Source organism: Ahaetulla prasina, chromosome 1, assembly GCF_028640845.1.
Source record: "Ahaetulla prasina isolate Xishuangbanna chromosome 1, ASM2864084v1, whole genome shotgun sequence".
Taxonomy (NCBI): Eukaryota; Metazoa; Chordata; class Lepidosauria; order Squamata; family Colubridae; genus Ahaetulla; species Ahaetulla prasina.
The window spans coordinates 26,042,509-26,068,063 of NC_080539.1; the positions used below are offsets into that span (position 1 = coordinate 26,042,509).

At 42.5% G+C, this 25,555-nt stretch overlaps 1 protein-coding gene across 1 annotated transcript in view; it reads right to left on the reverse strand.

The window, feature by feature from the left end:
- The window catches only part of TMEM132E (transmembrane protein 132E), a 259,674-nt gene extending 234,369 nt beyond the window's left edge, over window positions 1–25,305 (reverse strand). The window contains exon 1 of the mRNA XM_058164471.1: window positions 25,123–25,305. Coding sequence (XP_058020454.1) covers window positions 25,123–25,195 — 73 coding nt within the window. The 5' untranslated portion in view covers window positions 25,196–25,305. The remainder of the gene's footprint in view (window positions 1–25,122) is intronic.
- Between the last annotated feature and the right edge of the window lie 250 nt (window positions 25,306–25,555).

The following is a 25,555-nucleotide window of genomic DNA, read 5'->3' on the forward strand; positions in this document are numbered from 1 at the left end:
AGCCTGGCTGAGAGTGGAGAAGAGAACAGCCGGTGACTAAGAGCTGGCTACCAGGTTTAACATCTATCCCCACCTACTGGCCTCAATATCCAAATGCCAGGGTTAGAAACACAGAATTTATCTTTCCCCCCTCCCTCCCTCTTTGGCTGCAATCAGTCTTGCTTCCAGGTAGGGAAAGAAAGAGCAAGACGAGGGAGGACTGAAGGGCACGCAGCAGACTGGTGCATTTTCCAACAGATTGTTGCGAGAAAGAACATCTAGGACCATTATTTCTTTCCTGCACTAATGTGGATCTTTCTCCCCCTCCCCCTCCCCGACTCTCCTGCCCCCTCCCATTGCACAAAGAGCTCTAGGCTGGCAGAAAGCACAGGAAAAAGAGTAGGCAGATGTAATAGTTTAACAGCAGTCTCGGAAGGCCTGTGAAATACAGCCAGGCCACAGCAATCTCATCGAAGGAGAGAACGCTTGTTGGAGAGGAGCCGGCATTTTATGACTGACCGGCTTGATGAACATGACAGGTCAACTTATTTTTCCACTGGCCGTGCCACGTTCCCACCTACGCAGGTCTTGGTAGGGAGGGGAGGACAAGGGGGAGAAAGAGGGGAAGGGGAAGAAATGGACTTTGGACAGTATTTTTCCTGTATGTCAGATGGTGCAAGATGGAAGGTAAGGAAGAGAGCGCCTTCTACCGATGTGATAGGTGTGATTAGAAAGAGAGGGCTACCCATACTCACCTCATTCAAAACAGCACTGTGGCTTCCATGGGTTGGGAGTGTTTATGGCAGCGTTTCCCAATCCTGGCAAATTTAAGGTGTGTGGACTTCAGCTCCCAGAATTCCCCAGCCAGCATAACAAGACACAAGTGGCCACTACCATAGCTTGTGGCAATGAGTGCCATTACCTAGAGATTCTCTGTGCTGAGCAGCACTTCCTTTCTGATTCACCTCGTACAAAGTATCATAGAATAATGGAAATTAAGGAAATATGGAGGTCATCTAAATCCAACTCTCTGCTCAGCACAAGATCCTCTACAGCACTTCTGATGAATGACCATCTAGCAAATGAGAACTCATCAAACTATGCAGGGGCTTATCGCTTGTATTGTCAACAATTTCCTCCTGTTATCTAGCCTGGACTCTCTCTTTTTTTGTAGTTTTAAACCTTTTAGTTCTGATCTTGACCTGTGTCCTCACCCCCACCCAATGTGGTTGTTAAGTGACTCATGCCTGATTTTATGACCTTTTTGTTATGGTCATTAAGCAAATCATTATGTGAATCCAGCTTCCCCCATTAACTTTGCTTGTTGGAAGATTGCAAATGGTGATCATGTAACCCCAGGATGCTGCAGCCATCACAAATGCAAGCCAGTTGCCAAGCATCCAAATTCTGATTACATGACCATAGAGGTGCTATAATGGTTTTAACTGCCAGTTTCTAGATGCAAGAGAACATATCTGTAGGAGATGACCAGGCTGAGCCTGAGGGAATTGTCAAAAGCATCATTAGTATGAGTCCCTTCACACCCACAAAATATCTAAGTGTGAGCCAGCAGTGTGCTGCAGCTGCCAAAAAAGCCAACACAGTTCTAGGGTGCATTGACAGACGGATAGAATCAAGATCACATAGCAATAGCACTTAGACTTATATACCACTTTCTAGTGCTTTACAGCCCTCTCAAAGTGGTTTACAGAGTCAGCCTATTGCCCACAACAATCTGGATCCTCATTTTACCGACCTCAGAAGGATGAAAGACTGAGTCAACCTTGAGCCTGGTGAGATTCGAACTGCCAAATTGTAGGCAGCCAGACGGCAGTCAGTCAAAGTAGCCAGCCATACTGCATTCTAACCACTGCGCCACCACAGCTCTTTAAGTGGTATTAAGGTAAAGTGTTAATACCACTTTATAAATGCCTTGGTCACACTTGGAATACTGCATCCAGTTTTGGTGGCCACAATGTAAAAAAGATGTTGAGACTCTAAAAAGAGTGCAGAGAAAAGTAGCAAAGATGATTAGGGCACTGGAGGTTAAAACATATAAAGAACAGTTGCTGGAATTGGGTATGTCTAGTTTAATGAAAAGAAGGACTCAGGGTGACATGATAACAGTGTTCCAATATCTCAGGGGCTGCCACAAAAAAGAGGGAGTCCAGCTATTCTCCAAAGCACCTGAGGGCAGGACAACAAGCAATGGATGGAAACTAATCAAGGAGAGAAACAACGTAGAACTAAGGAGAAATTTCCTGACAGTTAGAACAAGGTTTTCCTGCCTAAGCAGTTGGACTTGAAGACCTCCAAGGTCCCTTCCTATTCTATTCTATTCTATTCTATTCTATTCTATTCTATTCTATTCTATTCCTAGCCGACCTTGAATTCCTTTGACTCTTATTTACCACCAATTTGCTTTGGCCATTAGTAGTTCAGATTCTTGTAGAGAGCTGAAGCTTGCAATAAATCTTTTGAACTGCCTGGAACTTCTGATTTCCCTGATGCTTGACAGTTTACTCTCATTCCTCTAGCAAGATGCTAGCCAAAATATCCCTTCAGTTAAATTCAGCTGCAACCCCACCTGACAAGTGGCATCACTAATATTGTGAAATATCCTCCTTTTCTGTTCTGCCTTTTTGCCCGTCCTATAATTATTCTCCAGAAACTCGATCAAAAAATCTGAAAAGATTCACACTAAGCCCAATCAGTTTGTTCAATCACACTTGGACAATAAAAAATTCTATTCTATTCTATTCTATTCTATTCTATTCTATTCTATTCTGTGTGTGTGTGTGTGTGTGTGTGTGTACACACACACATATAGAATAGAATAGAATAGAATAGAATAGAATAGAATAGAATAGAATAGAATAGAATAGAATAGAATTTTTTATTGGCCAAGTGTGACTGGACACACAAGTAATTTTTCTTGGTGCATATGCCCTCAGTATACAAAGAAGAAAAGATACGTTCATCAAAAATTCTAAGGTACAACATTTAATGATAGTCGTAGGGTACAGATAAACAATCATATATACATACACACACACACACACACATAAACATATATATATACAAATATATACAAATATCTATCTATCTATCTCCACATACACATACATATATATACACATACACACATGGCTGTTGTGTTTTTGGTTTATTTGCACAACTCAGGATGGCTGGTTTCACACATTAGGCAAAGCCAAAATGAAATCTTAACAACAACAAAAGGCTCCCTTCCTGGCTGTTTATCCATGCTTTTTAATGGATAACAAATCAGATCCTGAAGGACTAAAAACTGATTCCCTCACATAGAAATGTGAAGGCATGGAAAAGGAGAGGGTGACAAAAAAAAATAAGGTCTTTCCCTCCCACTTCCTTTTTTTTTTCCTCCTGTCCTCCCCTTTAATATTCCTGATTTTCAAGAGTAAAGTGAGATCCTTTTTTCCTTGACATTCAAGTCTCAACACACAAACAGTATTTCTTATCCAAAATATTACAGAAACAGAATAACAGAGTTGAATGTTGGAGGTCTTCTAGTCCAACCCCCTGTTCAAGCAGAAGAACCTATACCATTTTAGACAAACAGCTGTCCAGTCTCTTCTTAAAAGCCTCTCGTATTGGGAGTACCAACAACTTCTGAAGGCAAGCTGTCCCACTGGTTGACTGTTCTTACTGTCAGGAAATTTCTCCTTAGTTCTAGGTTGCTTCTCTCTTTGTTCAGTTTCCATCCACTGCTTCTTGACTTGCCTTCTGATGCATTGGAAAATAGGCTGACCCCCCTCTTCTTTGTGGCAACCCCTCCAATATTGGGACATTGCTATTCTCAGCCCCAGTCCTTTTCACTAGATTAGACATATCCAATTCCTGCTACCAATCAGGGGTGAAATGCTCCCGGTTCGGACCGGATTACCTGATCCGGTAGCAATGGCGGCGGGTGATTCGGAGAACCGGTAGCAAAAATCCCTGCTCCCACCCCCCATGCCCAGCTGAACTGCGTGATCATCAGAGGTTTTTTTTGTTACTTTTAAAAGCATTTTTTCTTCGGCTGAAAAAATGCTTTTAAAAGTAAAAAAAAAAAGCCTCTATGATTGTGCAGCTCAGCTGGGATCGTCAGAGCCTTTTAATAAATAAATAATAATAATAAATAATGTTTTAATTTGTATACCGCCCTTCTCCTGAAGGACTCAGGGCGGTGAACAGGCAAGTAAAATACAAAACAGAAATATACATCATAATTAAAACAATCCTTAAAAAACTGATTCAAATATGCCAGAAATTTAAAATAACATTACACCCCATACAAATTACAACAATTTAAAACCCACAATTAAAATTTAAAAATTTAAGAATCAGGCCAGTCCAGCCATATGAAAAAAGCATTTTTTCTACAACCTCTTTAAAATGCTTTTAAAAGGCTCCTCTAATGATCCCAGCTGAGTTGCCTGATCGTCAGAGCCTTCGGTAGAAAAAATGTTTTTAAAAGTAAAAAAAAAAAGTTGGCCACGCCCACCCAGTCACATTACCCCGCCACCACCAAGCCATGCCCACAGAACCGGTAATAATAAATTTTACATTTCACCACTGCTACCAATCTTCATGTTTTAGCCTTCACCCCCCCCCACACACACACCCTCCAATCATCTTCTCTGCACTTTTTCTGGAGTGTCAACTTTTTTTTAATGCAACAAATTTTCAGCAAGATCCTATAGATCGTAATCCACTCAAATATCCTTCTGCAAATGTGGATATTCACACTTCTGATTTCCTTACTTTTCTTCCCCAACACTCCCCCTTCCCTCTGGTTCCGCCCCCATCAAGAAATAAAAGAACAAGCTTGTGGGTTGTTGGCCCAGCACAATGGAATGTGTAAACAGGATGCTGCATTGATTCAGGTTAAACCTCAAGGCAAATTTTTCAGAGTTGCATAAGAGAGAAACAGATGGTTTTCAAGGAAAGCCAGATCAGCTAGATTTGAACAACACTCAACGTGGTTAGTGAATTAACCCATTTTCTGGTTTTTGCCCCGGACACTGATTCATAAACCAGCTAAACAGGCTGTGCTCACAAAACACACACTAAAGCACAAGAAAGGAATACTTGTGCAAATGCAATTGTGTGGTCTTTAACTGACTTGGCTAAATGTATTGTGTAAATGCCACAATCATCATTCTTCCATGGGTCACTCACTCCATTCCAAAACCTCATGATGGGGGGGGGGGAACCTTATAATAAATAAAATAGCTAGAGTATCTCTCCAGAATGAATATCTTGTCTGACGTAGAGAACTCAAGTCTATACTGAATATTTCAAAGCTCAGAATCTTGGGTTTTATTTCAGTCATTTCTGCCGTGCTGTACAAGATCCATGCTTGCTTTTCTTAAATGTCTGTATGGTAACATGCAAAGAACTCCTCTTAAGGATAATTTTTAAGAGATAGATACAGTGAACTCTGATTGTTCTGACTTATTCTCCTAAAGATATTTGCTCTGTTACAGACGCTGAAGTTTTTTTCTGTCACAATAATTTATTTTTAATATCAAAAAAAAAAATACTCTGAAGCAGCTCTAATAGTATCCCCAATCCCCTTTTTCTCAAAAATGTTATAAGCAAAGTGGAAGTCTCAAAGATACAGATTCACATTGGATGCTAATATAAACATCATGATTACAGTATCAGCAGTGAACCAAGTATTTGGTCCAGCTTCAGGAAAATATAGACAGATGGACTATTTGAACATAAAAGCTAATGTCCACATGTGAATATTTAGCTTGAAATCAAAGCAAACACAACAGCAGTTTAAAGAGCCCCAATTTTATTGGAGCATAAGTTTTCATGGACTAAAATCCATGAATCTTAATACCTAACAAAACACACCAACTAAATTGTATCCAAATAATTAGTCTTGAACGTGCTCCAATACTTTTTGATTGACTTCACATATCACACTACACTATGCTTTGTTTACTGAATAAATCACAATTGGCTGGGTCCACCATAGCACAGTACAATACACTATAACCGATCACAAATTGTGTAGGAATCATCAATTAGACATGGATGTAAACCCCCCTCCAAAAAAAAAAAGCCAAACACTGTTTTTAACTGCAACAATAAAAATAAGAGTTTTGAGTCACAAAAGGCAATAGTTTCACCTTATCTTGCAAGCTTTCGAACAGTGTTTCTCCATCTCAGAATCCTTAGGATGTGTAGACTTCAACTCCCACAACTCCCCAATCAGCACGTAACAGTAACAGGAGTTGGAAAGGACCTTGGATGTCATCTAGTCCAACCCCCTGCTCACGCAGGAGACCTATACTAGGGATTCGAACCGCCAACTTTTCTGATCAACAAGCTCAGTGTCTTAGCCACTGAGCCACCTAGTCAGGTGCATGGTTGGTGAGGAATTCTGGATTTACACATCATAAAGGCTCTGAGATTGAAAAGCACTATGTTAGAGTCTACCTCAAATATTGTGTCCAACTGACCTAGATCAATGTTTCTCAACCTCAACAATTTTAAACTCTGAGTGAGCTGACCTAGCATGCATCACCTAGATCTGGCTGCCCCCAGAATGTGAGTTCTCCTCTCAGAGATGTGTCAAGCCAGGTTTAGCGTTTGGCACCAGGGCAGGGAAGATGCGGTGGCAGTGGTCATCAGAGAGTCTCTTTTGGCCCCCGGGGGGGGGGGGGCTTGCTCTCCAAATCTCTGGTTGTAAGATCCTACTTTTGAAGCTGGGCTCACAGGATCAGTTGGAAGTGCTGCTACTGTACCAGCCTTCTTGGCTGCATGGCAACCTCCTTGCCTGAACTGCATCTCAGGGCTGGCAGTGAAGTTTCTCAGAGTTATGATTCTGGGAGACTTCAAACACCCATGGGGAGGGAGGTGGTTGTTGGCCTCAGAAGCGGACCAAGAGTTCATGACCACCATAGCAGCAATAAGCCTATCCCTGATCATCATGGGCCCAACTAAGGACAGTGGTTGCACACCAGATATGTTAGAGCAGGGGTCTGCAAACTTGGCTCTTTTAAGACTTGTGGACTTCAACTCCCAGAATTTCTCAGCCAGCAAAGCTTAAAAGAGCCAAGTTTGCAGACCCTTGTGTTAGAGCAATGGCAACATGATCTGGTGAGGGGTTTAACACATTGGTGAAATCTGAACCTGTTTACTACTGCGGACCCCATTGGCCAGGAAATTCTGGCTGGTGGGATCCAAAAAAAGAGCCTTTTCTGCTGTGGTTCCTGCTTTTTGGAACATGTTGCTCCTGCCCACCTGACCTTCTGCAATAAGCTGAAGTCCTGGCTCTGCCAGTTGTCTTGGGACCCCAATGGGAGGACCATCACGCTGGAGGTGGTATTAGATGAATCAGTAACACCTTCCCTCCCTGTCTTAGAATTATAACCTGGGTTCTTATTATGTTCTGCACACCAGAACAACTAGACACAAGAACAGTTTTTCCCCGAACGCCATCACTCTGCTAAACAAATAATTCCCTCAACACTGTCAAACTATTTACTAAATCTGCACTACTATTAATCTTCTTATCGTTCCCATCACGACCGTATGACTGTCACTTTGTTGCTTGTATCCTCACGATTTATATTGATATTGTTTCCTGATTGCTTATTTGTACCCTATGACTATGACTATGACTCAGAGGCTAGGACGTTGAGCTTGTCGATCGAAAGGTTGGCAGCTCAGCGGTTCGAATCCCTAGTGCTGCTGTGTAACAGGGTGAGCTCCCGTTACTTGTCCCAGCTGCCAACCTAGCAGTTTCGAAAGCACATAAAAATGCAAGTAGAAAAAAGAGGGACCACCTTTGGTGGGAAGGTAACAGCGTTCCGTGCGCTTTTGGCGTTGAGTCATGCCGGCCACATGACCACAGAGTCATCTTCGGACAGCGCTGGCTCTTCGGCTTTGAAACGAAGATGAGCACCGCCCCCTAGAGTCGGGAATGACTAGCACGTATGTGTGAGGGGAACCTTTACCTTTACCTTTACCCTATGACTATCATTAAGTGTTGTACCTTATGATTCTTGATGAACGTATCTTTTCTTTTATGTCCACTGAGAGCATATGCACCAAGACAAATTCCTTGTGCGTCCAATCACACTTGGCCAATAAAAAATTCTATTCTATTCTATTTGGCTGTAATTTCTCACCTTTTCAGCACAGTTTGACAGAATACCAGAGTTGGAAGGGACCTTGGAGGTCTTCTAGTCCAACCCCCTGCTCAAGCAACAGACCCTATACCATTTCAGACAAATGGTTGTCCAATCTCTTCTTAAAATCTTCCAGTGTTAGAGCATTCATAATCTCTGGAGGAAAGTCATTCCAATGATTAATTGTTACCACTGTCAGGAAATTTCTCCTTAGTTCCAGGTTGCTTCTCTCCTTGATTAGCTTCCATCCATTGATTCTTCTCCTGCCTTCAGGTACTTTGGAGAATAGCTTGACTCCTTCTTCTTTGTGTAAAAAAGACATATCTATGATAGCTATTACACAGCTGTAACATATGACGTAAGTTCAAAATAGGCATGAAAAATATCTCAACCTAAACAGTTTCCCCCAGTCAAATTTACCAATTGCTTAAACATTCTCTGCCTTACCATTTGTTAAAAGCAGATAGCAAAGTGGGGGGGAAAAAACCTAATCTGAATACTGACAGATAATACACATCAACAATACACCAGTGTACATTTATCCATTCAATAGCTCTCTAGTTATCCCTTATGAGTGAAAAATCCACAATTCCTGATGTTTTGACACATTTCAAGCATTGTAAATGTTATCAAGCAGAACATATGGATTCACAACGTACAACAATCTTGCTAAATCATGTTCATAATCCTTTGGATTTCAATCCAAAATGTAGCTATATTTTTTCTAGAAGACCAGAGCAAGCAATTAATGTTCCAATTCCTCAATTCCTTCTCCATTAACAAGGCAATTGCAATCAACCCTCATTAAACATTACCTAGTATCTGAAATACTAGAATTCAGTTGCATTGGTCAAGATTTCACATTTTTTAAAGCAATTCTCTACTGACTTATAAGAGCTGGGCATTTCTAAAAACTATGTGCAGGTAGTCGACTTAGCGACTGTTCGAAGTTACGACGGACTGCCAAAAATGTACTTACAACCCAAATTCAAAGTTCCAATGCTCTCCCTGGTCACATGATCATATTTGCAACTGGCCCACATTTACGGCCATTGGCAGTGTCTCGCGGTCACATAACAGCATTTAATTCTGGTTATCATCCAAAAAAATGCCCACTGCAGACAATGGGCTCGCTTGATGAGTACAGCATTTACTTAATAACCATGGGTTCACTTAATGATCATGATTCACTTAATGACCATCGTAAAAAAATGTCATAAAATTGGATCAATTATGTCTGCTAAAGAACTGACATGACTTACAATTGTAATTGCGGGTTCAATTACCGTCATACGTTGAGGACTACCTGTAATCAGTTAATATAGTTAGTAAAAGTTATGCGAGTACACTTTCCTTTTTTTACATATTCTCATCAGTAGTGGGATTCAAAATTTTTTACTACTGGTTCTGTAGGCGTGGCTTGGTGGGTGTGGCAGGGGAAGGATACTGTAAACACTCCATTCCCTCCCCACTCCAGGGGAAGGTTACTGCAAAATCGCCATTTCCTCCTGATCAGCTGGGACTCAGGAGGCAGAGAATAGATGGGGACAGGGCCAGTCAGATGTGGTATTAGCAGTTCTCCAAACTACTCAAAATTCCCGCCACCGGTTTTCCAGAACTGCTCAGAACCTGCTGAATACTGCGTCTGATTCTCATACTAAAAAGCATCTTTGATGCCTCAGTCTCATGCTAAAGCGCTCAAGGGCAATTCTGGGAACTGAAGTACACACATCTTAAAATTGTTTTAAGGGATTTAAGGGAAAGTTTACCCAGCTTTGACTATAGAAGGCACTCCATGACTGTTTTTCGTTCTTACTGGCTCCAGCAGAGAGCATATCTACACCTGAAGAATCCCAATAAGAATGAAACTGGCCATAGAATGCTCCCTACTGTCTGTAGCTAATGCCACAGTCCAGTTCCTATCAAATTTCACCAGTTTCCTTCAACTTCTTATAAAAAAACAGATTGCTGCTTAGGAGCCTGATTGATTTCTTCAAACTCTGTAACAGCTGTGAAACTCTAGAAGCAACAATATTATTAGCATCAAGCAATCCAAATAACAGATGCTTTAAACAAACAAATCGCAAAGGTGTACTTTTAAAGATCTCCCCCACCCTCCACCCCCGACTCCAAGTTTGAAAAACAGGTTCATAGAATTCATCTGACTCAAAGTAACAGTACCATAATAATATAATTGGTAGCAACCATTCTGAAGCCCCAAAAAAAAAATAGGTGAATTCAGTTAGATAATCACTTTCAAGGATACCATTTAAAATGTGGGGGACGCGATGGCTCAGACGCTGAGCTTGTCCTTTGAAAGGTCGGCAGTTCAGCGGTTCGAATCCCTAGTGCTGCATAACGAGGTGAGCTCCCATTACTTGTCTCAGCTTCTGCCAACCCAGCAGTTCGAAAGCAAGTAGAAAATGCAAGTAGAAAAATAGGGACCACCTTTGGTGGGAAGGTAACAGCATTCCGTGTGCCTTTGGCATTTAGTCATGCCGGCCACATGACCACAGAGACTTCTTCAGACAGCGCTGGCTCTTCGGCTTTGAAACGGAGATGAGCACCGCCCCCTAGACTCAGGAACAACTAGCACATATGTGCGAGGGGAACCTTAACCTTTAACCTGAAGGTTTTTGAGCCAGACAGAGGTTTGATTTTTGATCTTCTGAGCAATGAGGAGGAGGTGAGGAGGAATTCAGAGTTGGGGACACTTATGCTGGGCACAGAATGTATGGTCACTTGGGCCCAACCTAGCAATGAGACCCCTTAATGTAAGACCAGCAGCCTAGCAGTGAAGTCCCCTTAAATAAGCTCAGCGGGATAAGTTTACACTTCGGTCTACAAAATTCCAATCTGAGGTTTCTGGCCTCGCTGAGGGCAGAGAAGCATTTTATTTATTTATTTGTGGGGTCCTTGATTCTCTTCTCTCAACTTAGTTGTTTTCTTGCAGATGTTTCATTATCGAACTAGGTAATGTTTTAAGATAGGGATCTCCAACCTTGGCAACTTGAAACCTGGCGGACTTCAACTCCCAGAATCTCCCAGCCAGCTTTGCCAGGCTTAGACCTCTGGCTTGTCCAGTGAAAGAAGAGGTGAGAGGGGCTGTTCCTCATTTGAGTCAGGGACACTCGAGGACAGAAAATGATCCTAAGGTAGGGAACAAATGAGGCACATCTCAAAATTGAGTTGCTGGGAAGATAAAGCTTGACTTAGCATTTCTTGCCTAGTTAGTGCTTGACTTACGGCTACAACTGAATCCAAAATTTCTGTTGCTAAGCAAGGTGGTGGTTAAGTAAGTTGTGTCCAGTTTTTCAACCTTCTTTGCCATGGTGGTTAAACAAATCACTGCAATTGTGAATCATGTGATCCTGAAGCAAATCCAGGTTTTTCCCTTGACTGTTTTTCTGGGAAGGCTATCAATGGATACCGCATGACCCCCAAAACTACAACCATCTTTAAATACTTGCTGGTTGTCAAGCATCCAAATTTTGGTCTTAAGTCCATAGGTTGTCAGTGCAAGGACTGATCATATAAATCACTTTTTTCAGTGCCGTTGTAACTTTAAATGGTGGCTAAACAAATGTTGTAAGTCAGGGAATACATGTACTTAGAAGGCTGTTCCTTTGGTGCATCAGCTACTTGGACTGCATGGGTTCCTTGAAAGTGGCCGCTGTGCAGCTCCTATATACAAGTTGGTCAGTCGTGAAATGTAAAATTTGTTACTACCGGTTCTGTGGGTGTGGCTTGGGGGGGTAATGTGACTGGGTGGGCGTGGCCAACTTTTTTTTTTACTTTTAAAAGCATTTTTTCTACAACCTCTTCGGCTGAAGAGGTTGTAAAAAAATGCTTTTAAAAGGTTCCGACGATCCCAGCTGAGTTGCCTGATCATCAGAGACTTTTGTTTTCTTTTAAAAGCAATTTTTTTCCTTCAAAAAAAAAAAGCCTCTGTCGATCAGACAACTCAGCTGGGATCGTCAGAGCCTTTTAAAAACATTTTTATAACCTCTTCAGCTGAAGAGGTTGTAGAAAAACTGTTTTTAAAAGGCTCTGACAATCCCAGCTGAGCCGTGCAATCATCAGAGGCTTTTTTTTTAACTTTAAAAAGCATTTTTTCAGCCAAGAAAAATGCTTTTAAAAGTAAAAAGAAAAAACCTCTGATGATTGCGCAGCTCAGCTAGGCATGGAGGGGAGGGCAGGGATTTTTATTACCGGTTCTCCGAACCACCCACTGCCATTGCTACCAGATTGGGCCATCCAGTCCAAACCGGGAGCATTTCACCCCTGAAGTTAAGTGTTGCTGTTATTGGTAAGGAAATCACAATAGTTTTCCGACAGCTTTCTGTGCCCAAGTCAAAAGTGAGGCAGTGGTTGGTGGCAGATGGTCTGAGAGGGGAGCATCAACAGCCCAGTGGGCAGATACATTAAACTGGTGCTGAACTTCCATATCTCTCCCAGCCCTGGGAGGTTCAGGGTATGAGTGAAGTGACAGAAATATTGCTGAAATATCTTGTAATCTTTTGGCTGTTTTTTTTCCAGATTGGTGAGCTCTGTATTCACACATTTTAACTTTCTCCCTTGTTGCATACTTAGGTTGTTGGCATCTGGCATGGCTGGCAGATTTACTGCTGGTCTATAACTGTAATAAAGATTTGATTGATGATGGTCATGTGATAGGGCCAGTTTTTTCCCCTAGCGTGGATTTACCTGCTGTTTTTCAATTCCAATTATTCAATAATGTAAGCTTTTCATCAGTAAAAAGGGTCGAAATTATAGCAACTCAGTATTTCCCCATATATCTTATCGCACGAAGTGCACAAATTTTGAAACTGGTTCCCAAATGTACATGGATTGCTAGATTTTCAAAGAAGTCACAGAGCAGCTTTCAAGCAAAAATCCAAAGAATACTTCAAGTCTGCATTCTTTTTACTAATCAGTAGCCAAGTATATACCAATGCAATTTCAAAAAGGTGTGGAAAATGAAATCCACTGCTGACATAATTGATTGGTGAGATACCTTTGTTGTGATGATAAGATGGGTATATAAATTTGCAACTACAACTGTCCACCATCAATCAATTATCCTAATCCTAACCCACGGGAGGGGAGGGAGACAGTTGAAAAAAAACAAATGCAATCAATTTGTACAGGAACCGGCAAACTAAAAAGTGAACCAAAAAATGACAAGAGACAAAGGAATTATAGAGTATAGAAATAACCTTGAATGAAGTATGCAACAGCTATTACAAAAAAAAGTGTAGGCGATGGCTAGGCTGAGCTTGAGGTCGGGGTCAAAGGTGTCCTAAGTCATGAGTCCCTGCACACCCGCAAGAATCTAAATCCAGTCCACCTTGAATGCCTTCCTAATTCCTGCTCATTTCTCTTGACCGTTAGTAGCTCAGATTTTTGTAGAGAGCTTAAGCTTGCAATAAATCTTTATACTCATTTGAACTGCCTGACTCTCCTGATTTCCCCGGCGCTTGACAACAAGTAACTTACAACTCGTACTTACAATCATGGCAGCATCCCCACAGATGTGTGATCAAAATTTGAGCATTTGGCAACTGGCATGTATCTACAATGGTTGTAGCCTCCCAAAGTCATGTGATTGCTATATGCCATCTTCCCATCCATCTTCCAATAAGCAACACCATTCATGAATATAAAAAGACATTTATCTTCTAACACCCTAACATATATGCCATTCATGTTTAACCGAGCAGTCTTGATGCAGTAAGATCCAAAATTTTAACAGGCACCGTGTTCTGCTACTCATTTTAGAAAAAAATTCTACTGCAGAAAATAAACCATGCAGATAAGATTCAGGAATCATATGCCAATAGAATTTTTTAAAATATATTTTATATTTTAAAATCAGTTTTAATTGCTTTAATTTATAAGAGTTTTAATTTGCAAACACAATGATTTAGGTTTTATTTTAAGTCAGACTCACATGTGTGGGATGGCAACTATATAAATATATAAATGAACAAATAAAGGGCTTCGTTTGCACAGAATGAAGGCTTCCCTATCAGCCAAACCAAGTTAATTAGGACTAGTGGTGTAACCATGAATTGCTATCTATTCCATTTGAAATAAATATTTTGTGCCTGGTGTGAAGATTTCCCAGACTACTAAAAGCTTTTGTCATTCAAGAACAGAATGCCTTGATGCAGTAAAACCACAAACATTCATGGGAATAAAAATAACAAAAATGTAAAACCTACTTCACAAATTTCCAAAAGACCATATCAAAAGCTTTCTCAACTTACGTTTGTACGTTTCTCAACTGAATAGTTTGCTGGCTTGTGGCTAAGTTGCATTAAAGCAAAGAGACTAATCTGGAATTTAATATTAACAACTTCTGGATGATTCAATACTGTTGTAGCCTGTGCAGGATGCACAATACAATGAAACCTCATTTTTAACAGGCTAATTATGAGAAGGGTTCATATATTATCTATGAATATCTGTTAAAAAGTACTCCTCAATAATTTAGGCCATTTGTGGATTGTCATCATTACACAAATGAACATTTGCATCGTTTTCATAATAATACCATTACACGAATATTAATTGGTGCAGAAAATTGGCCCATTCCATGAGAAATTCTTTATATCAAATCCATTAAATTGGAGTTTAATGTGGTCGGAAGAATCAAGGCATAATCTGCATGCCAAGGTAGCTATTAAAATCTTAGCATCAACACTTACCAGAAAAATAGCTTTGTAATTGAAACACAAAGAAAAATGTATAGCCATCTTCAGGAAGACTTTAAGACTTTTTCTTCTTCTAAGTTAGAAGAATATTTTTGGGTAAAAAAATTCAATATACACACCTTCGATAAACAAGAGGTAGGGACCCAATATAGTTTTCATGCCAACAAATCAAAAAAACCACTCAAATCTGCAGTCTTTACCAATTTCATAAATTTAATTGTACCGTAGTCATAATTTTTTGAACAGGAAGCAATGAAAAATGACTAGTAACCTGATCCTGAGATTGCTATGGCAATCTCACATTCCATAGAAAATAATTTATGTTGCCAACTGTTGAGAGAAAAAAATCTGAAACTATGCTTTTGGGATATTTTTAACCAATAAACTGGAATCTATATAGAGAATTGTTTTGTTTAATTTCAATCTAAAGGTCTGAAACCCTGATCTCTCCCACCCTCTTCCCAATATGTTTAGCTTCTAGAACAATGTAATAAACATTTTTGCCTGGGAAGCATAGAGCTTATAAAATTCAAATTTAGCAGAGGTTTTATATGGTTCAGAAGCTAGATAAGATGCATAAATGATTTTACAGGTTTTAAAGCTAGGACTTTTCTCCCTATCCATGTCATGTTTTCTTTTTCTAGGAAATGTACGCAGAACTTAGTCTCAAATCAAAGCTTTTGCAGAGCCTCATTACAGGTAGTCCTCAAGGTATGACTGGTCGCTTAGTGACCATTCGAAGCTTCAACATATCTCCCTGGGGATATTGATGACCCAGTTTTGAAGTTCCAACTTCCTACACCAGAGGTGTCAAACTCGATTCCATTGAGGGCCGCATCAGGGTTGTGTTTGACCTTGGAGGGCCAGGGTGGGCATAGCCAGTTTGACGTCACTCGAGTTGGGAGCGCCTGTGGTGGCCCAAGCAGTCTTCCAGCGAAAACGGGCTCCCAAACTCCGGTGTTTGCTATAGCGGCTTCCTGCAACCCTCTGCCAGCAAAAACTGAGTTTGGGAGGGCCACTCGCTGTTTCCAGGGCAGCCCTGCCGGCCAGATCTGGCCCCCGAGCCTTGAGTTTGACACCCCTGCCCTACACAGAGAGACACAGTTATAATTGCTTTCTGGGTGCTTGGCAACCTGCCTGCGCTTACAGCCATTTGCAGCCATTCGTGATCACATGACCACATTTTGCTTCCATTTTTTAACAGAACCAGCCCCTAGCAAACTAATTCATTTAATGATCCCAGTGATTGCTTAACAACTATGGCAATTCCTTTACAACCACGGCAAAAAAGTCATAAAATTGGGTGGGTCACATGATGACATGCCTTATGACTATCATGACATAACTATAATGGGCGGGCTCTAAGTCAAGGACTACCTGTACCCAGGGCATGAATGTAATAATTTGGCTTAATACAGTTTTATCAATTGGTTTTTCACCAAATGTTTCTGCAAAAAATGTTAAGGAATTAATTCTGGGCATCTGAGATTTTTTTCTCCCATAATTCTTGTTCACTGAACTTCTGTTTATTTCTGATTCTGGTTTCCCTTAACTCTCAAAATCAATACTTTTGTGTTCCAAGCTCTACATTTTTAAAGAGCTGTGGTGGCACAGTGGTTAGAATGCAATATTGGAGACTAATTCTGCTGGCTTCCAGGAGTTTGATTCTGGCCAGCTCAAGGATGACTTGGCCTTGCATCCTTCCAAGGTCGGTAAAATGAGGACCCTGATCATTGGGGGCAATATGATGACTCTGTAAACCACTAAACAGAAGTGGGCTCCTGCCGGTTCAGACCGGTTTTGGCAAACCGGTAGTTCCGACCCCCGGCTGGACCCGCCAAGCTGCCCCGGCGCTATCCAGTCCTATATATCTCAGTCTCTGGCTCGCTCGCCCCACCCACACAGCCCAGCTGATTTCTGCACTTTGGCCGCTCTACTTACCGCGGCTGCCCGAGAAGGTGTGCTGGTAGCCGGGCGCACAAAATCGCCAGGTGTTTGAAGCCATGCGCACTCACTTTTTCAGTTCTGCACTAGGCGAACCGGTTGTTAAATTATGTGAAGCCCACCTCTGGCTGTAAAGCACTATGAAGCGGTATACAAACCTAAGTGCTATTGCTATCAGTTTAAGTGCTATTTTTCCTGCTCGGCTACAGCTTCAATTCAATCCTATCCTAAACATGAAAGTCGGACTCTGCTGCAGGTCCACCAAAGGGTGAGTCCATTCCACAGTCAACACGTGAAATATCAGATGGAGGCAGACATGCAGGAACTGATAAAATTATCTTTTGTATGGGCCTGATGACCAAACATCCCCCACAACTAACAGCCAAACACCCCACCAGTTAACAGGAGGTCATTGCAGTTTGACTCATTCACTAGGGTCATCTACATGCTAGACTTTGCTAAGTGAGAAAGTATTATTTAAAAAATCATTTCAGAGCAAAGGATATTATGCAAGCACAGCAATTGTGCTTTGTTAAATTAGGTTTAGGGTTTAATGTGCTGGGTAAACCCAGCCAGTCTATTCCCATGAATAAGTAGGAAGGGGGAAGATTGAGGAACAGAGTCCTGGTTCACTCATTGCTTTTCTTCACTTAAGGCAGGGATGTCAAGTTCAAGTCCAGGGGGCCAGATCCAGCCTGCGGGGTACTTAGAACTGGCCCACAGGGCCGCCCTGGAAACAATGAGGGACTGGCCCTCAGTGTTTCTGCCAGTGAAAACAGGCTCCCGAGGTCCATTTTCAGCTGCCATGGCCTCCTGCAACTCTCTGCCAGTGAAAATGGAGCTCACATGGAGCCCTCCTGAACTCCGTTTTCACTGGCAGAGGGTTGCAAGAGCCGTGGCAGCCAAATTTTCACTGGCAGAGAGCTCAGGCGCCCCCAACAGGAGTGACGTCGAGCTGGCCACGCCCACCCCGGCCCCCCAAAGTCAAACACAACCCTGATGTGTCCCTCAATGAAATTGAGTTTGATACCCCTGAATTAAGGGATACAACAACACACTGATGTGGACACACTGATGCGGCCATGTGTCCACAAGGCTATAAATGCAGACAAGATGCCAAGCACCCAAAATGCAACCGCATGACTGTGTGCATATATGGGGGGGATTGGAACTTCAGAATTCGGTCATTAATATCCCCAGGGAGATTTGGACACTAAGCGACCAGTCATAAATTATTAATCCTTTATGCATCTTATCTAGCTCCTGAACTTCAGCAGTCATACCACTAGACCAGGGTACAAACTAAGATCCTTCTAACAATACAAGTATTTAAATATCTGAGAATCTTTGCCCAAAGTCTAGGGTGTTTATTTTTTTATTATTCCATTTATATGCTGCTTTTTTGCCCACTTTAAATCAGACAAGAATTCTGGGTCTCATACAGTGGATCCTAAGGCCTTTAGTGCAATCCTGTCATCTTTCCAAAAAGTGCTTTGCTGTTTTTGTTAGGTGCGAAGTTGTGTCTGACCCATCGCAACCCCATGGACAACATTCCTCCAGGCCTTCCTGTCCTCTACCATCCTCTGGAGTCCATTTAAACTCATGCCTACTGCTTCAGTGACTCCATCCAGCCACCTCATTCTCTGTCATCCCCTTCTTCTTTTGCCCTCAATCTTTCCCAGCATTAGGCTCTTCTCCAGTGAGTCCTTCCTTCTCATTAGGTGCCCAAAATATTTGAGTTTCATCTTCAGGATCTGGCCTTCTAAAGAGCAGTCAGGATTGATCTCCTTTAGGACTGACCTGTTTGATCGCCTTGCAGTCCAAGGGACTCGCAGGAATCTTCTCCAGCACCAGAGTTCAAAGGCCTCAATTCTTTGGCGCTCAGCCTTTCTTATGGTCCAACTTTCACAGTCATACATTGCAACTGGGAAAACCATAGCCAAAAACTGCTACCAAGCTACAAGATGAAAACTCCAAAGAGAGATTATATAAATTATGAATTCATTTGGTTCCATGTTACATGCAATCAGAGTGGATTTGATTTAAATCAAGTCAATTTAAATCACAAATCACTAGTAAAAAAACTTGATTTAAGTCAACTCGATTTAAATCATAATTTTTAAAGAGCAACTGTCATCTCTGTCCCACAGCAGATCCTTCACTAACCTGCTGTTGACTCTCCAAAGTCCCAATATTGTAGAATATACAGTCTCATGCTACATAACTAAGCTCCGTTTCATGCTGAATAAACTAAATTATTAATGTATCTTAAATAGAAAACTATCTTTTGGTAGATTTTTACTTTATTAATCCTATTTAAATCAAAAAAATCTGATTTTTTAAATTTTTTTTTAAAAAACATCGATTTTTATCCACCCTGCATTTAATTAAATAGAATTTTCTTTTTATCCTGATATTGCATACAGTATCTCTTTATCCCGCCATCCTTTCTGGCCATTTGTTTTCTATGTACTGATTTTTCAGATTCAAAGGTTGCCCTTTTAGTACTAGGATAGTTGGACAGATGCTAGAGATCTAGGTTCAAGTCCACCAACAGCCCCAGAAGCCCACTGGGTGACTTCAAGCCAGTCGCTCCCTCTCAAAATCACCCTAATTTCACAGGCAGTTATGGAATTCAAATTTTTTCACTATTGGTTCTGTGGGCGTGGCTTGGTGGGCTTGGTGGGCGTGGCTTGGTGGGCATGGCAGGGGAAGGATATTGCAAAATCTCCATTCCCAACCCACTCCAGGGGAAGGATACTGCAAAATCCACATTCCCTCCCCACTCCTGGGGGAAGGATATTGCAATATCTCCATTCCCACCCCACTCTGGGGCCAGCCAGAGGTGGCATTTGCCGATTCTCCGAAGTACTCAAACTTTCCGCTACCGGTTCTCCAGAACCTGTCAGAACCTGCTGAATAGCACCCCTGCTCACAGAATTATTGTTATGGGGGGAAATGGAATATCTTTGGAGATCCTATATAAAAGGAGGGAAATCTAACAAATAAGTAAATACCACAGAATCAGCTGCATCAGAAAAAGGGTCATCTCCAACCTGGTCGGTTTTCAAAGACTCCTTTGGATATGGTATAACAGCACTTCAGGGAAGCATCTGATGTGAGAAAGCAATAAAAAAAAAATCTACAAAATCTTTACAATATGCCCCTTGCAAGATTATTATACACACCACAGAATGTTTTGAAGCTCTCCTTTCTCTGTTATAGTTCCCTCTAATTGGGAACTCAGGTGGAAAGTGCTGATGGAAATAAGAAAAAAAAAAGCATAACTGGGACAATGAGAAACACAGAGGTATCAGCACGTCCAGAGAAGCCCTGAGCTTTGCAGAAATGTATCTACCTGTTTAAGCAAGGAATCTTAAAGAACAAAAGGCCATTGTTCTCCGTCCAATGAGGTCCAGATATGCAGTGTGGCTTTAAAAAAATGCCAGGCAGAATAATCCCAGCCAAATTCCTGATGTCAACCATTCTGCATGCTATTTATCCTGCTTTCCTATTCCCCCAGCATCTGGTACACTACTTCTGAATATGGAAGTTCTACTTCATCCTCAATGTTCATTGCTGTAATTAGCCTCATCTACCAGGACAGTCCATCTCAACTTCGCACTGTCATCTATGGACTGCAGCTTGCATACTACCAGGGAACTGGAGAGGAATGGAATGGAAGATAGATAGATAAATGACAGAAGGTAGACTAGTCTAGTCTAGTCTAGTCTAGTCTAGTCTAGTCTAGTCTAGTCTAGTCTAGTCTAGTCTAGAATAGAATAGAATAGAATAGAATAGAATAGAACAGAACAGAACAGAACAGAACAGAACAGAACAGAACAGAACAACAGAATAATAGAATACTTTATTCGGACATGTGCAATTAAACACACAAGGAATTTGTCTGTGATGCAGAAGCTCTCAGTACATGAAAAACATGTTCACTGAGTTATATTGCCAAAACATCTGGGAAATCTATTCCATGTATATAACCCTTTTTTTTTTCAACGTTTAATCTTGTGGCCATCACATCCCTTTCCAACGCCTGATGAAGCAGCACACACAGTGGTTGAAAAAAAAATACACTTCCAGTTCTCCCACCAAAACAAACCTTACTTTTACAGGGGCTACAGGTGCTGGAAAACACAAAAGCCAATGCATTGGCAAGGCAAGCAAAGATGGAGAAGAAAGGAAAGGGGGGGGGGAAATCACCCTGATTTCTAATTCCAGCAATCAGGGCCATCAAGATGAAAAACTGCATGTCTCCCCCCCCCCACCCTTTCCTACCGCCCACCCCCACACAGGACAGGTTGCTCCAGTTTTCAGCCAGCTCTGCTGAAACCTTATCACCCACCCCATTCGCCATCTGCTCCCAGGGGTGCCACGAGAAAAGCACCCAGCTACTTATGAGCTTACGCTCGTAGAATGAGATGGAGCAGTAAAACCCAGTGCACCAACCCCGAGCTTTTTAACAGTTCATCGTGATATATTATTAATCGTTTTTATAATGCGCTTGCATAGATTGCTGTTGCTTGGGGCTCTGTTCCATACCTAGGATTGGCAGGGAAGAAAAATAACGAAATAGGGCAGACTGATTTCCTTTCTTTCCTTGTTTTGTCCCTTCCACAGTGGCCCTGGAGAAAGCAGCTGTAAAAAAAAATACCAGTCAGGGAGTCACACTACAAGCTGAGCACCCAGCTGCAGGCACAAAAGAAAATAGCCAGGGCCGAAGTAATGTATAGGAAAGGCAAAGTTTGCATGCCTGGTTTGGATCAGCTCTTAAAATCTACTCCCTCCTCTGGACCCCGAAGCTAGGCATGGTCTTTGCACTCAGCTTGCAGAGAAAAAGGGGGAAATTCGTGCCAGATTCCATGTCATTCCACCTACACCAAGACCTGTGGAAAAATCTAGTTTTTATTTTCCACTTGGGGAGACCAGAAATAAAAAAGTAGACCAAACTCAGTTCAGTTATGATGGCTTAAGGAGACCCCTTATTTCTACTCCAGCAAGTTCGTTCAGTTCTTTCTTTTTTGTGAAAAGCAAGCATGGGACAATTTTGGAGGTCCTATATAGGGCAAGGGAAAGAGGCAAATCCGGAATCGACTTCTGCTGTGGGTTTAATTCTAAGCCATCAGCTTGTAAACCCTTTGGTTCTTACCTATCCTGCATAATCAGACTTTCTCAATGGAAAAGTGTCAGTTACAAGTGTGCATTGTGACAAGGGAAGGGATGAGACATTAACTCCTAGTGATCCTGAGAGCACTGCTGCGGGCAGGTATTACGATACATGGCGGGGGGGGGGGGCAGGCTGCTTGTCTCGATCTCCCGCCCAAAACACACAGCAAGGCTTTGCTTCATTCTGTGTTGTAGGGTCAGCTGCTAACCACCCATTAAGAGCAACTTCCCAAGCAGACCCTGGCATTTCTCCTTTCCCAAACCTACTAGCTTCTTTCTGCCTTCCTCAGCCCTGTCTTCATTAAAGGCCAGCTGGCAAAAGAAAAGAGGTCTGAAAACGTGAGGTGTTGGTGGGCTGCAGAAAACTGAAAGAATCCCCTAACCCAGAAGATATTTTCTAGGATCTCTAGTGGTTACTGCAGGTTTTGCATTCACTGTTGTAGAATAAAGGAGCGATTTATCAAGGGAAAGGAAGAATTTGCACGCACCAAGACATGCAACCAACAGGGGAGAGAAACCATGGGAAAGTAACCCACAAACTCTTTCCAAATAAAACAGATCCATGGCAGAAATAAAAAGAACGAGCTGAAGATATCAGCAAGCAGAAATCAAAGGGGGCCATTTCAAAACCTCCTTCAGCCATTCCTACAAGTGCATCACTCTCCTGAGCCTGCAAAGAGCGCACAGCCCTCAGCAAGGCAATCCAGACATTGGAACACAACTTGCAAATGGCAAATCCGGAACCAGCTTTATCTGAGCTGCTAACGTTGCACGTGTTCCTCATGTTTGGGGTATGGTCTGGAATGCCCAACGAGGAAAGACAGCTGGGAGATGGGATGGGGGGGGCGGAGTTGCAAACCACAGGACTGTACAATTTCAATCAGAGGCTGGAAATGAAATTATTTCAGCCTTCTTCTTCAGCCAGATGAGCAATGGATCTTAGCTTTACTTAGGATTGTGCTAAGAAAGCAACGGACCATGCCTTTCCCTTTTATAATTCGGGGGAAAAAACAAGCTGGTATCAAGCTTTAAAACTAGACAGACCTCTCCCCTAAAATCTAGGACCAGGGTGAATTCAAGAAAGGGCACGTGGCAACAATTCTGGCAAGAAACAGCCAGAGATGTCCTGGAGCTTCCAAGGAAGATACAGGCACTCAGGGAAAAACACAAAGACCTGGTATGGGGTCAAGAAGCAAAACAGAACCTCCATGTTCCGAAGCAGCTAAGCGCACCACAATTACAGCAGTCCCACTCTGACCTCTCTCCGGCTAAAACCTTCCTGAGTTTTAGCAAGCAAGCAGGGCCAGATGTTTATTCCATGAATCTGTCTCTTTTTTCCATAACAAGGGATTTTTTTAGAGGTTTCTTTTTTCCTTTTCCTTTCTTCTTTCAAATGTTATTGTATTTTATCTCATTTTATTACCTGTTTGGACTATTGTTAGCTCTCCTGGATGGGGAGTAAATTGTAATTAGCTCTCTCATGGCAGCTGAAGAACGTTTGCGCTGAAAAAATAATCAACTGAAAAGCAAAAGGTTGCTGTGGTCTTGTTTCAAGCCGCCCAACGCAGCAAATACTCTAGACTCAATGGAGCCCTGAGTCTGATCCAGTACAAATGGTTTTAGAGAAACTATGAGGCCTGAGAGTTTAACAGAGCCTCCAAATCAGGGGCAGTATACCTGTGAGTACCAGTGACATATCAGAATTGTTCTCTTGGTATCTTTTGAAGTCCTACAGAAGAGAAAGCTGGAACAGATAGGTTCATGTTCTCCTGACATTCTGGACTACATTTTCCACAAACCTTTTTGCTTCTGGCCAGGTCAGTTCAACACTATGGAAGCCTAAGCCTAAAATACTGAATTGAGAAGAATTGCCTATACTTAAGTGGGATGGTTCTCATTTGGTCTAGGAGAACTTATTCAGGACTGAGAAAATCGTTCTGTTGGATCAGACCAAAGAGCATCTAGTTCAGCATCTGTTCTCTTCAAGACTAGTCTAGGTGCCTCTGGGAAGCCTGCAAGCCAGACAGGAATGCCAAGCTACCCACAGAAACCAGTAAGGAGGGCCCTTGTGCCTCTGACAGGGGGCCATAAAATCAAGACCCTAATAGTCAATGGCTTGCTGTCTGTCTTCAGAGAGTTCCTCCATCTTATAGAATGTACTCTGGGTAGACAGGCAACTGAGATTAATATTGAAGAAGGAAAAGTCGCACTCCACACATAGACAATGGCTCTGGGTTTGGATGCACTCTGCTTATGCTTAGAGGCACCAGATCCAGAAGTCAAAGCAGCCACTGAAAATGGCCCAAAGGCTACAGAAGGCCTCCTGCCAGTCTAACAGACCAGTTTTCACAAGGAAAAACATCGGGTTGTGAACGCTGAAGGTTGGAGGTGGAAGGGACATCTTTTCCATCAACCCTAAAGAAACTTGCTCAGCTCAAATCCCAGCTACCCCCAACTATCTGCCACTCTCTTTCATGTTGCATCCCATGTAACTAGCATCATCAGCCTTCAAATCAAATTGCCAGCACTGACTCAAATTAAGCCAGGAGGCAAAACAAGAACACAAGGCAAGTGTGAGAGCTGCCCAGGAGATGCTCACTCCTCTTGGAATTGGGGGTCTAGCTGGCCATGACACCAACTAGTACTAACCTTGAAACCCTTCACCAACTCCAAAGTTGTGGGCATGGTGAGATGGAAAGGCACTCTGCACATGCTTGTATGACCTAGCCTTGATCAAGTTACTGCATCCAGTTGCTGAAGTCTGACAGGCCACGCAGTAAAAAAAAAAACAACCCAGTGCATATACAAGCTCAAACCACACTATAAAAAAAAACCCTGATTGTTTGCAAATGCATTTTGCACATGGTGTTACTTGCAATTTCCCCAAAATTGTATTGCTTCTCACAAGCGGCAAAAAACCAAAACAAAACAAAAAACAAAAAACCAGCTAATTGGCAGGAGGAGTTCCAGGCAGTTGGGTTAACTCGGTGCCTTTTCCCTGCATTCAGACCAAAAGCCTGTCGCGGTTATTTGCTTTGCAAAGGATGCTGCTATCAAAGCCGGTTTCTTCCCACCTCGTTAAACCCCCGAGCGACCCTCCCCTTCCTCGGCATCGGCGGCGGCTCACTCACCGTGGCTGAGGAGAGCTCCGATGCAGCAGAGAAGGGCGGCCGGTCCAGAGCGCGCCCTCCTCGCCAAGGCCATGGCGGAATCCGGAGCGAAGCGTGGAGAAAACCGAATCCGAGCACGTGCGATCCGAAACAGAAGCCAAAAAGACTGAGGCGAGGGGGGGGGGGAAGGTCGGGGAAATGAGGCGCGGGGGGGGGATCCAAGGAGGGAACAAGGGGGGGGCGCCTACTTCTGGCTTGAGGCAGCCCAGGGTCGGCCCAAGGGGGTGACCGCCCCTCGCCAAGAAGCTGGGAGTCGGTGGGGTGCAAAGAGACTAGAGACAGGGGTAAAACGTAGCGGCCCCACGTGCAATCCGGGCCGGATACTGGATGGAATTAGGGGCAAAACGTGGGTGTGGGAGGGGAAATAAAGGAATTAGAGCAACGTTAAGCAATT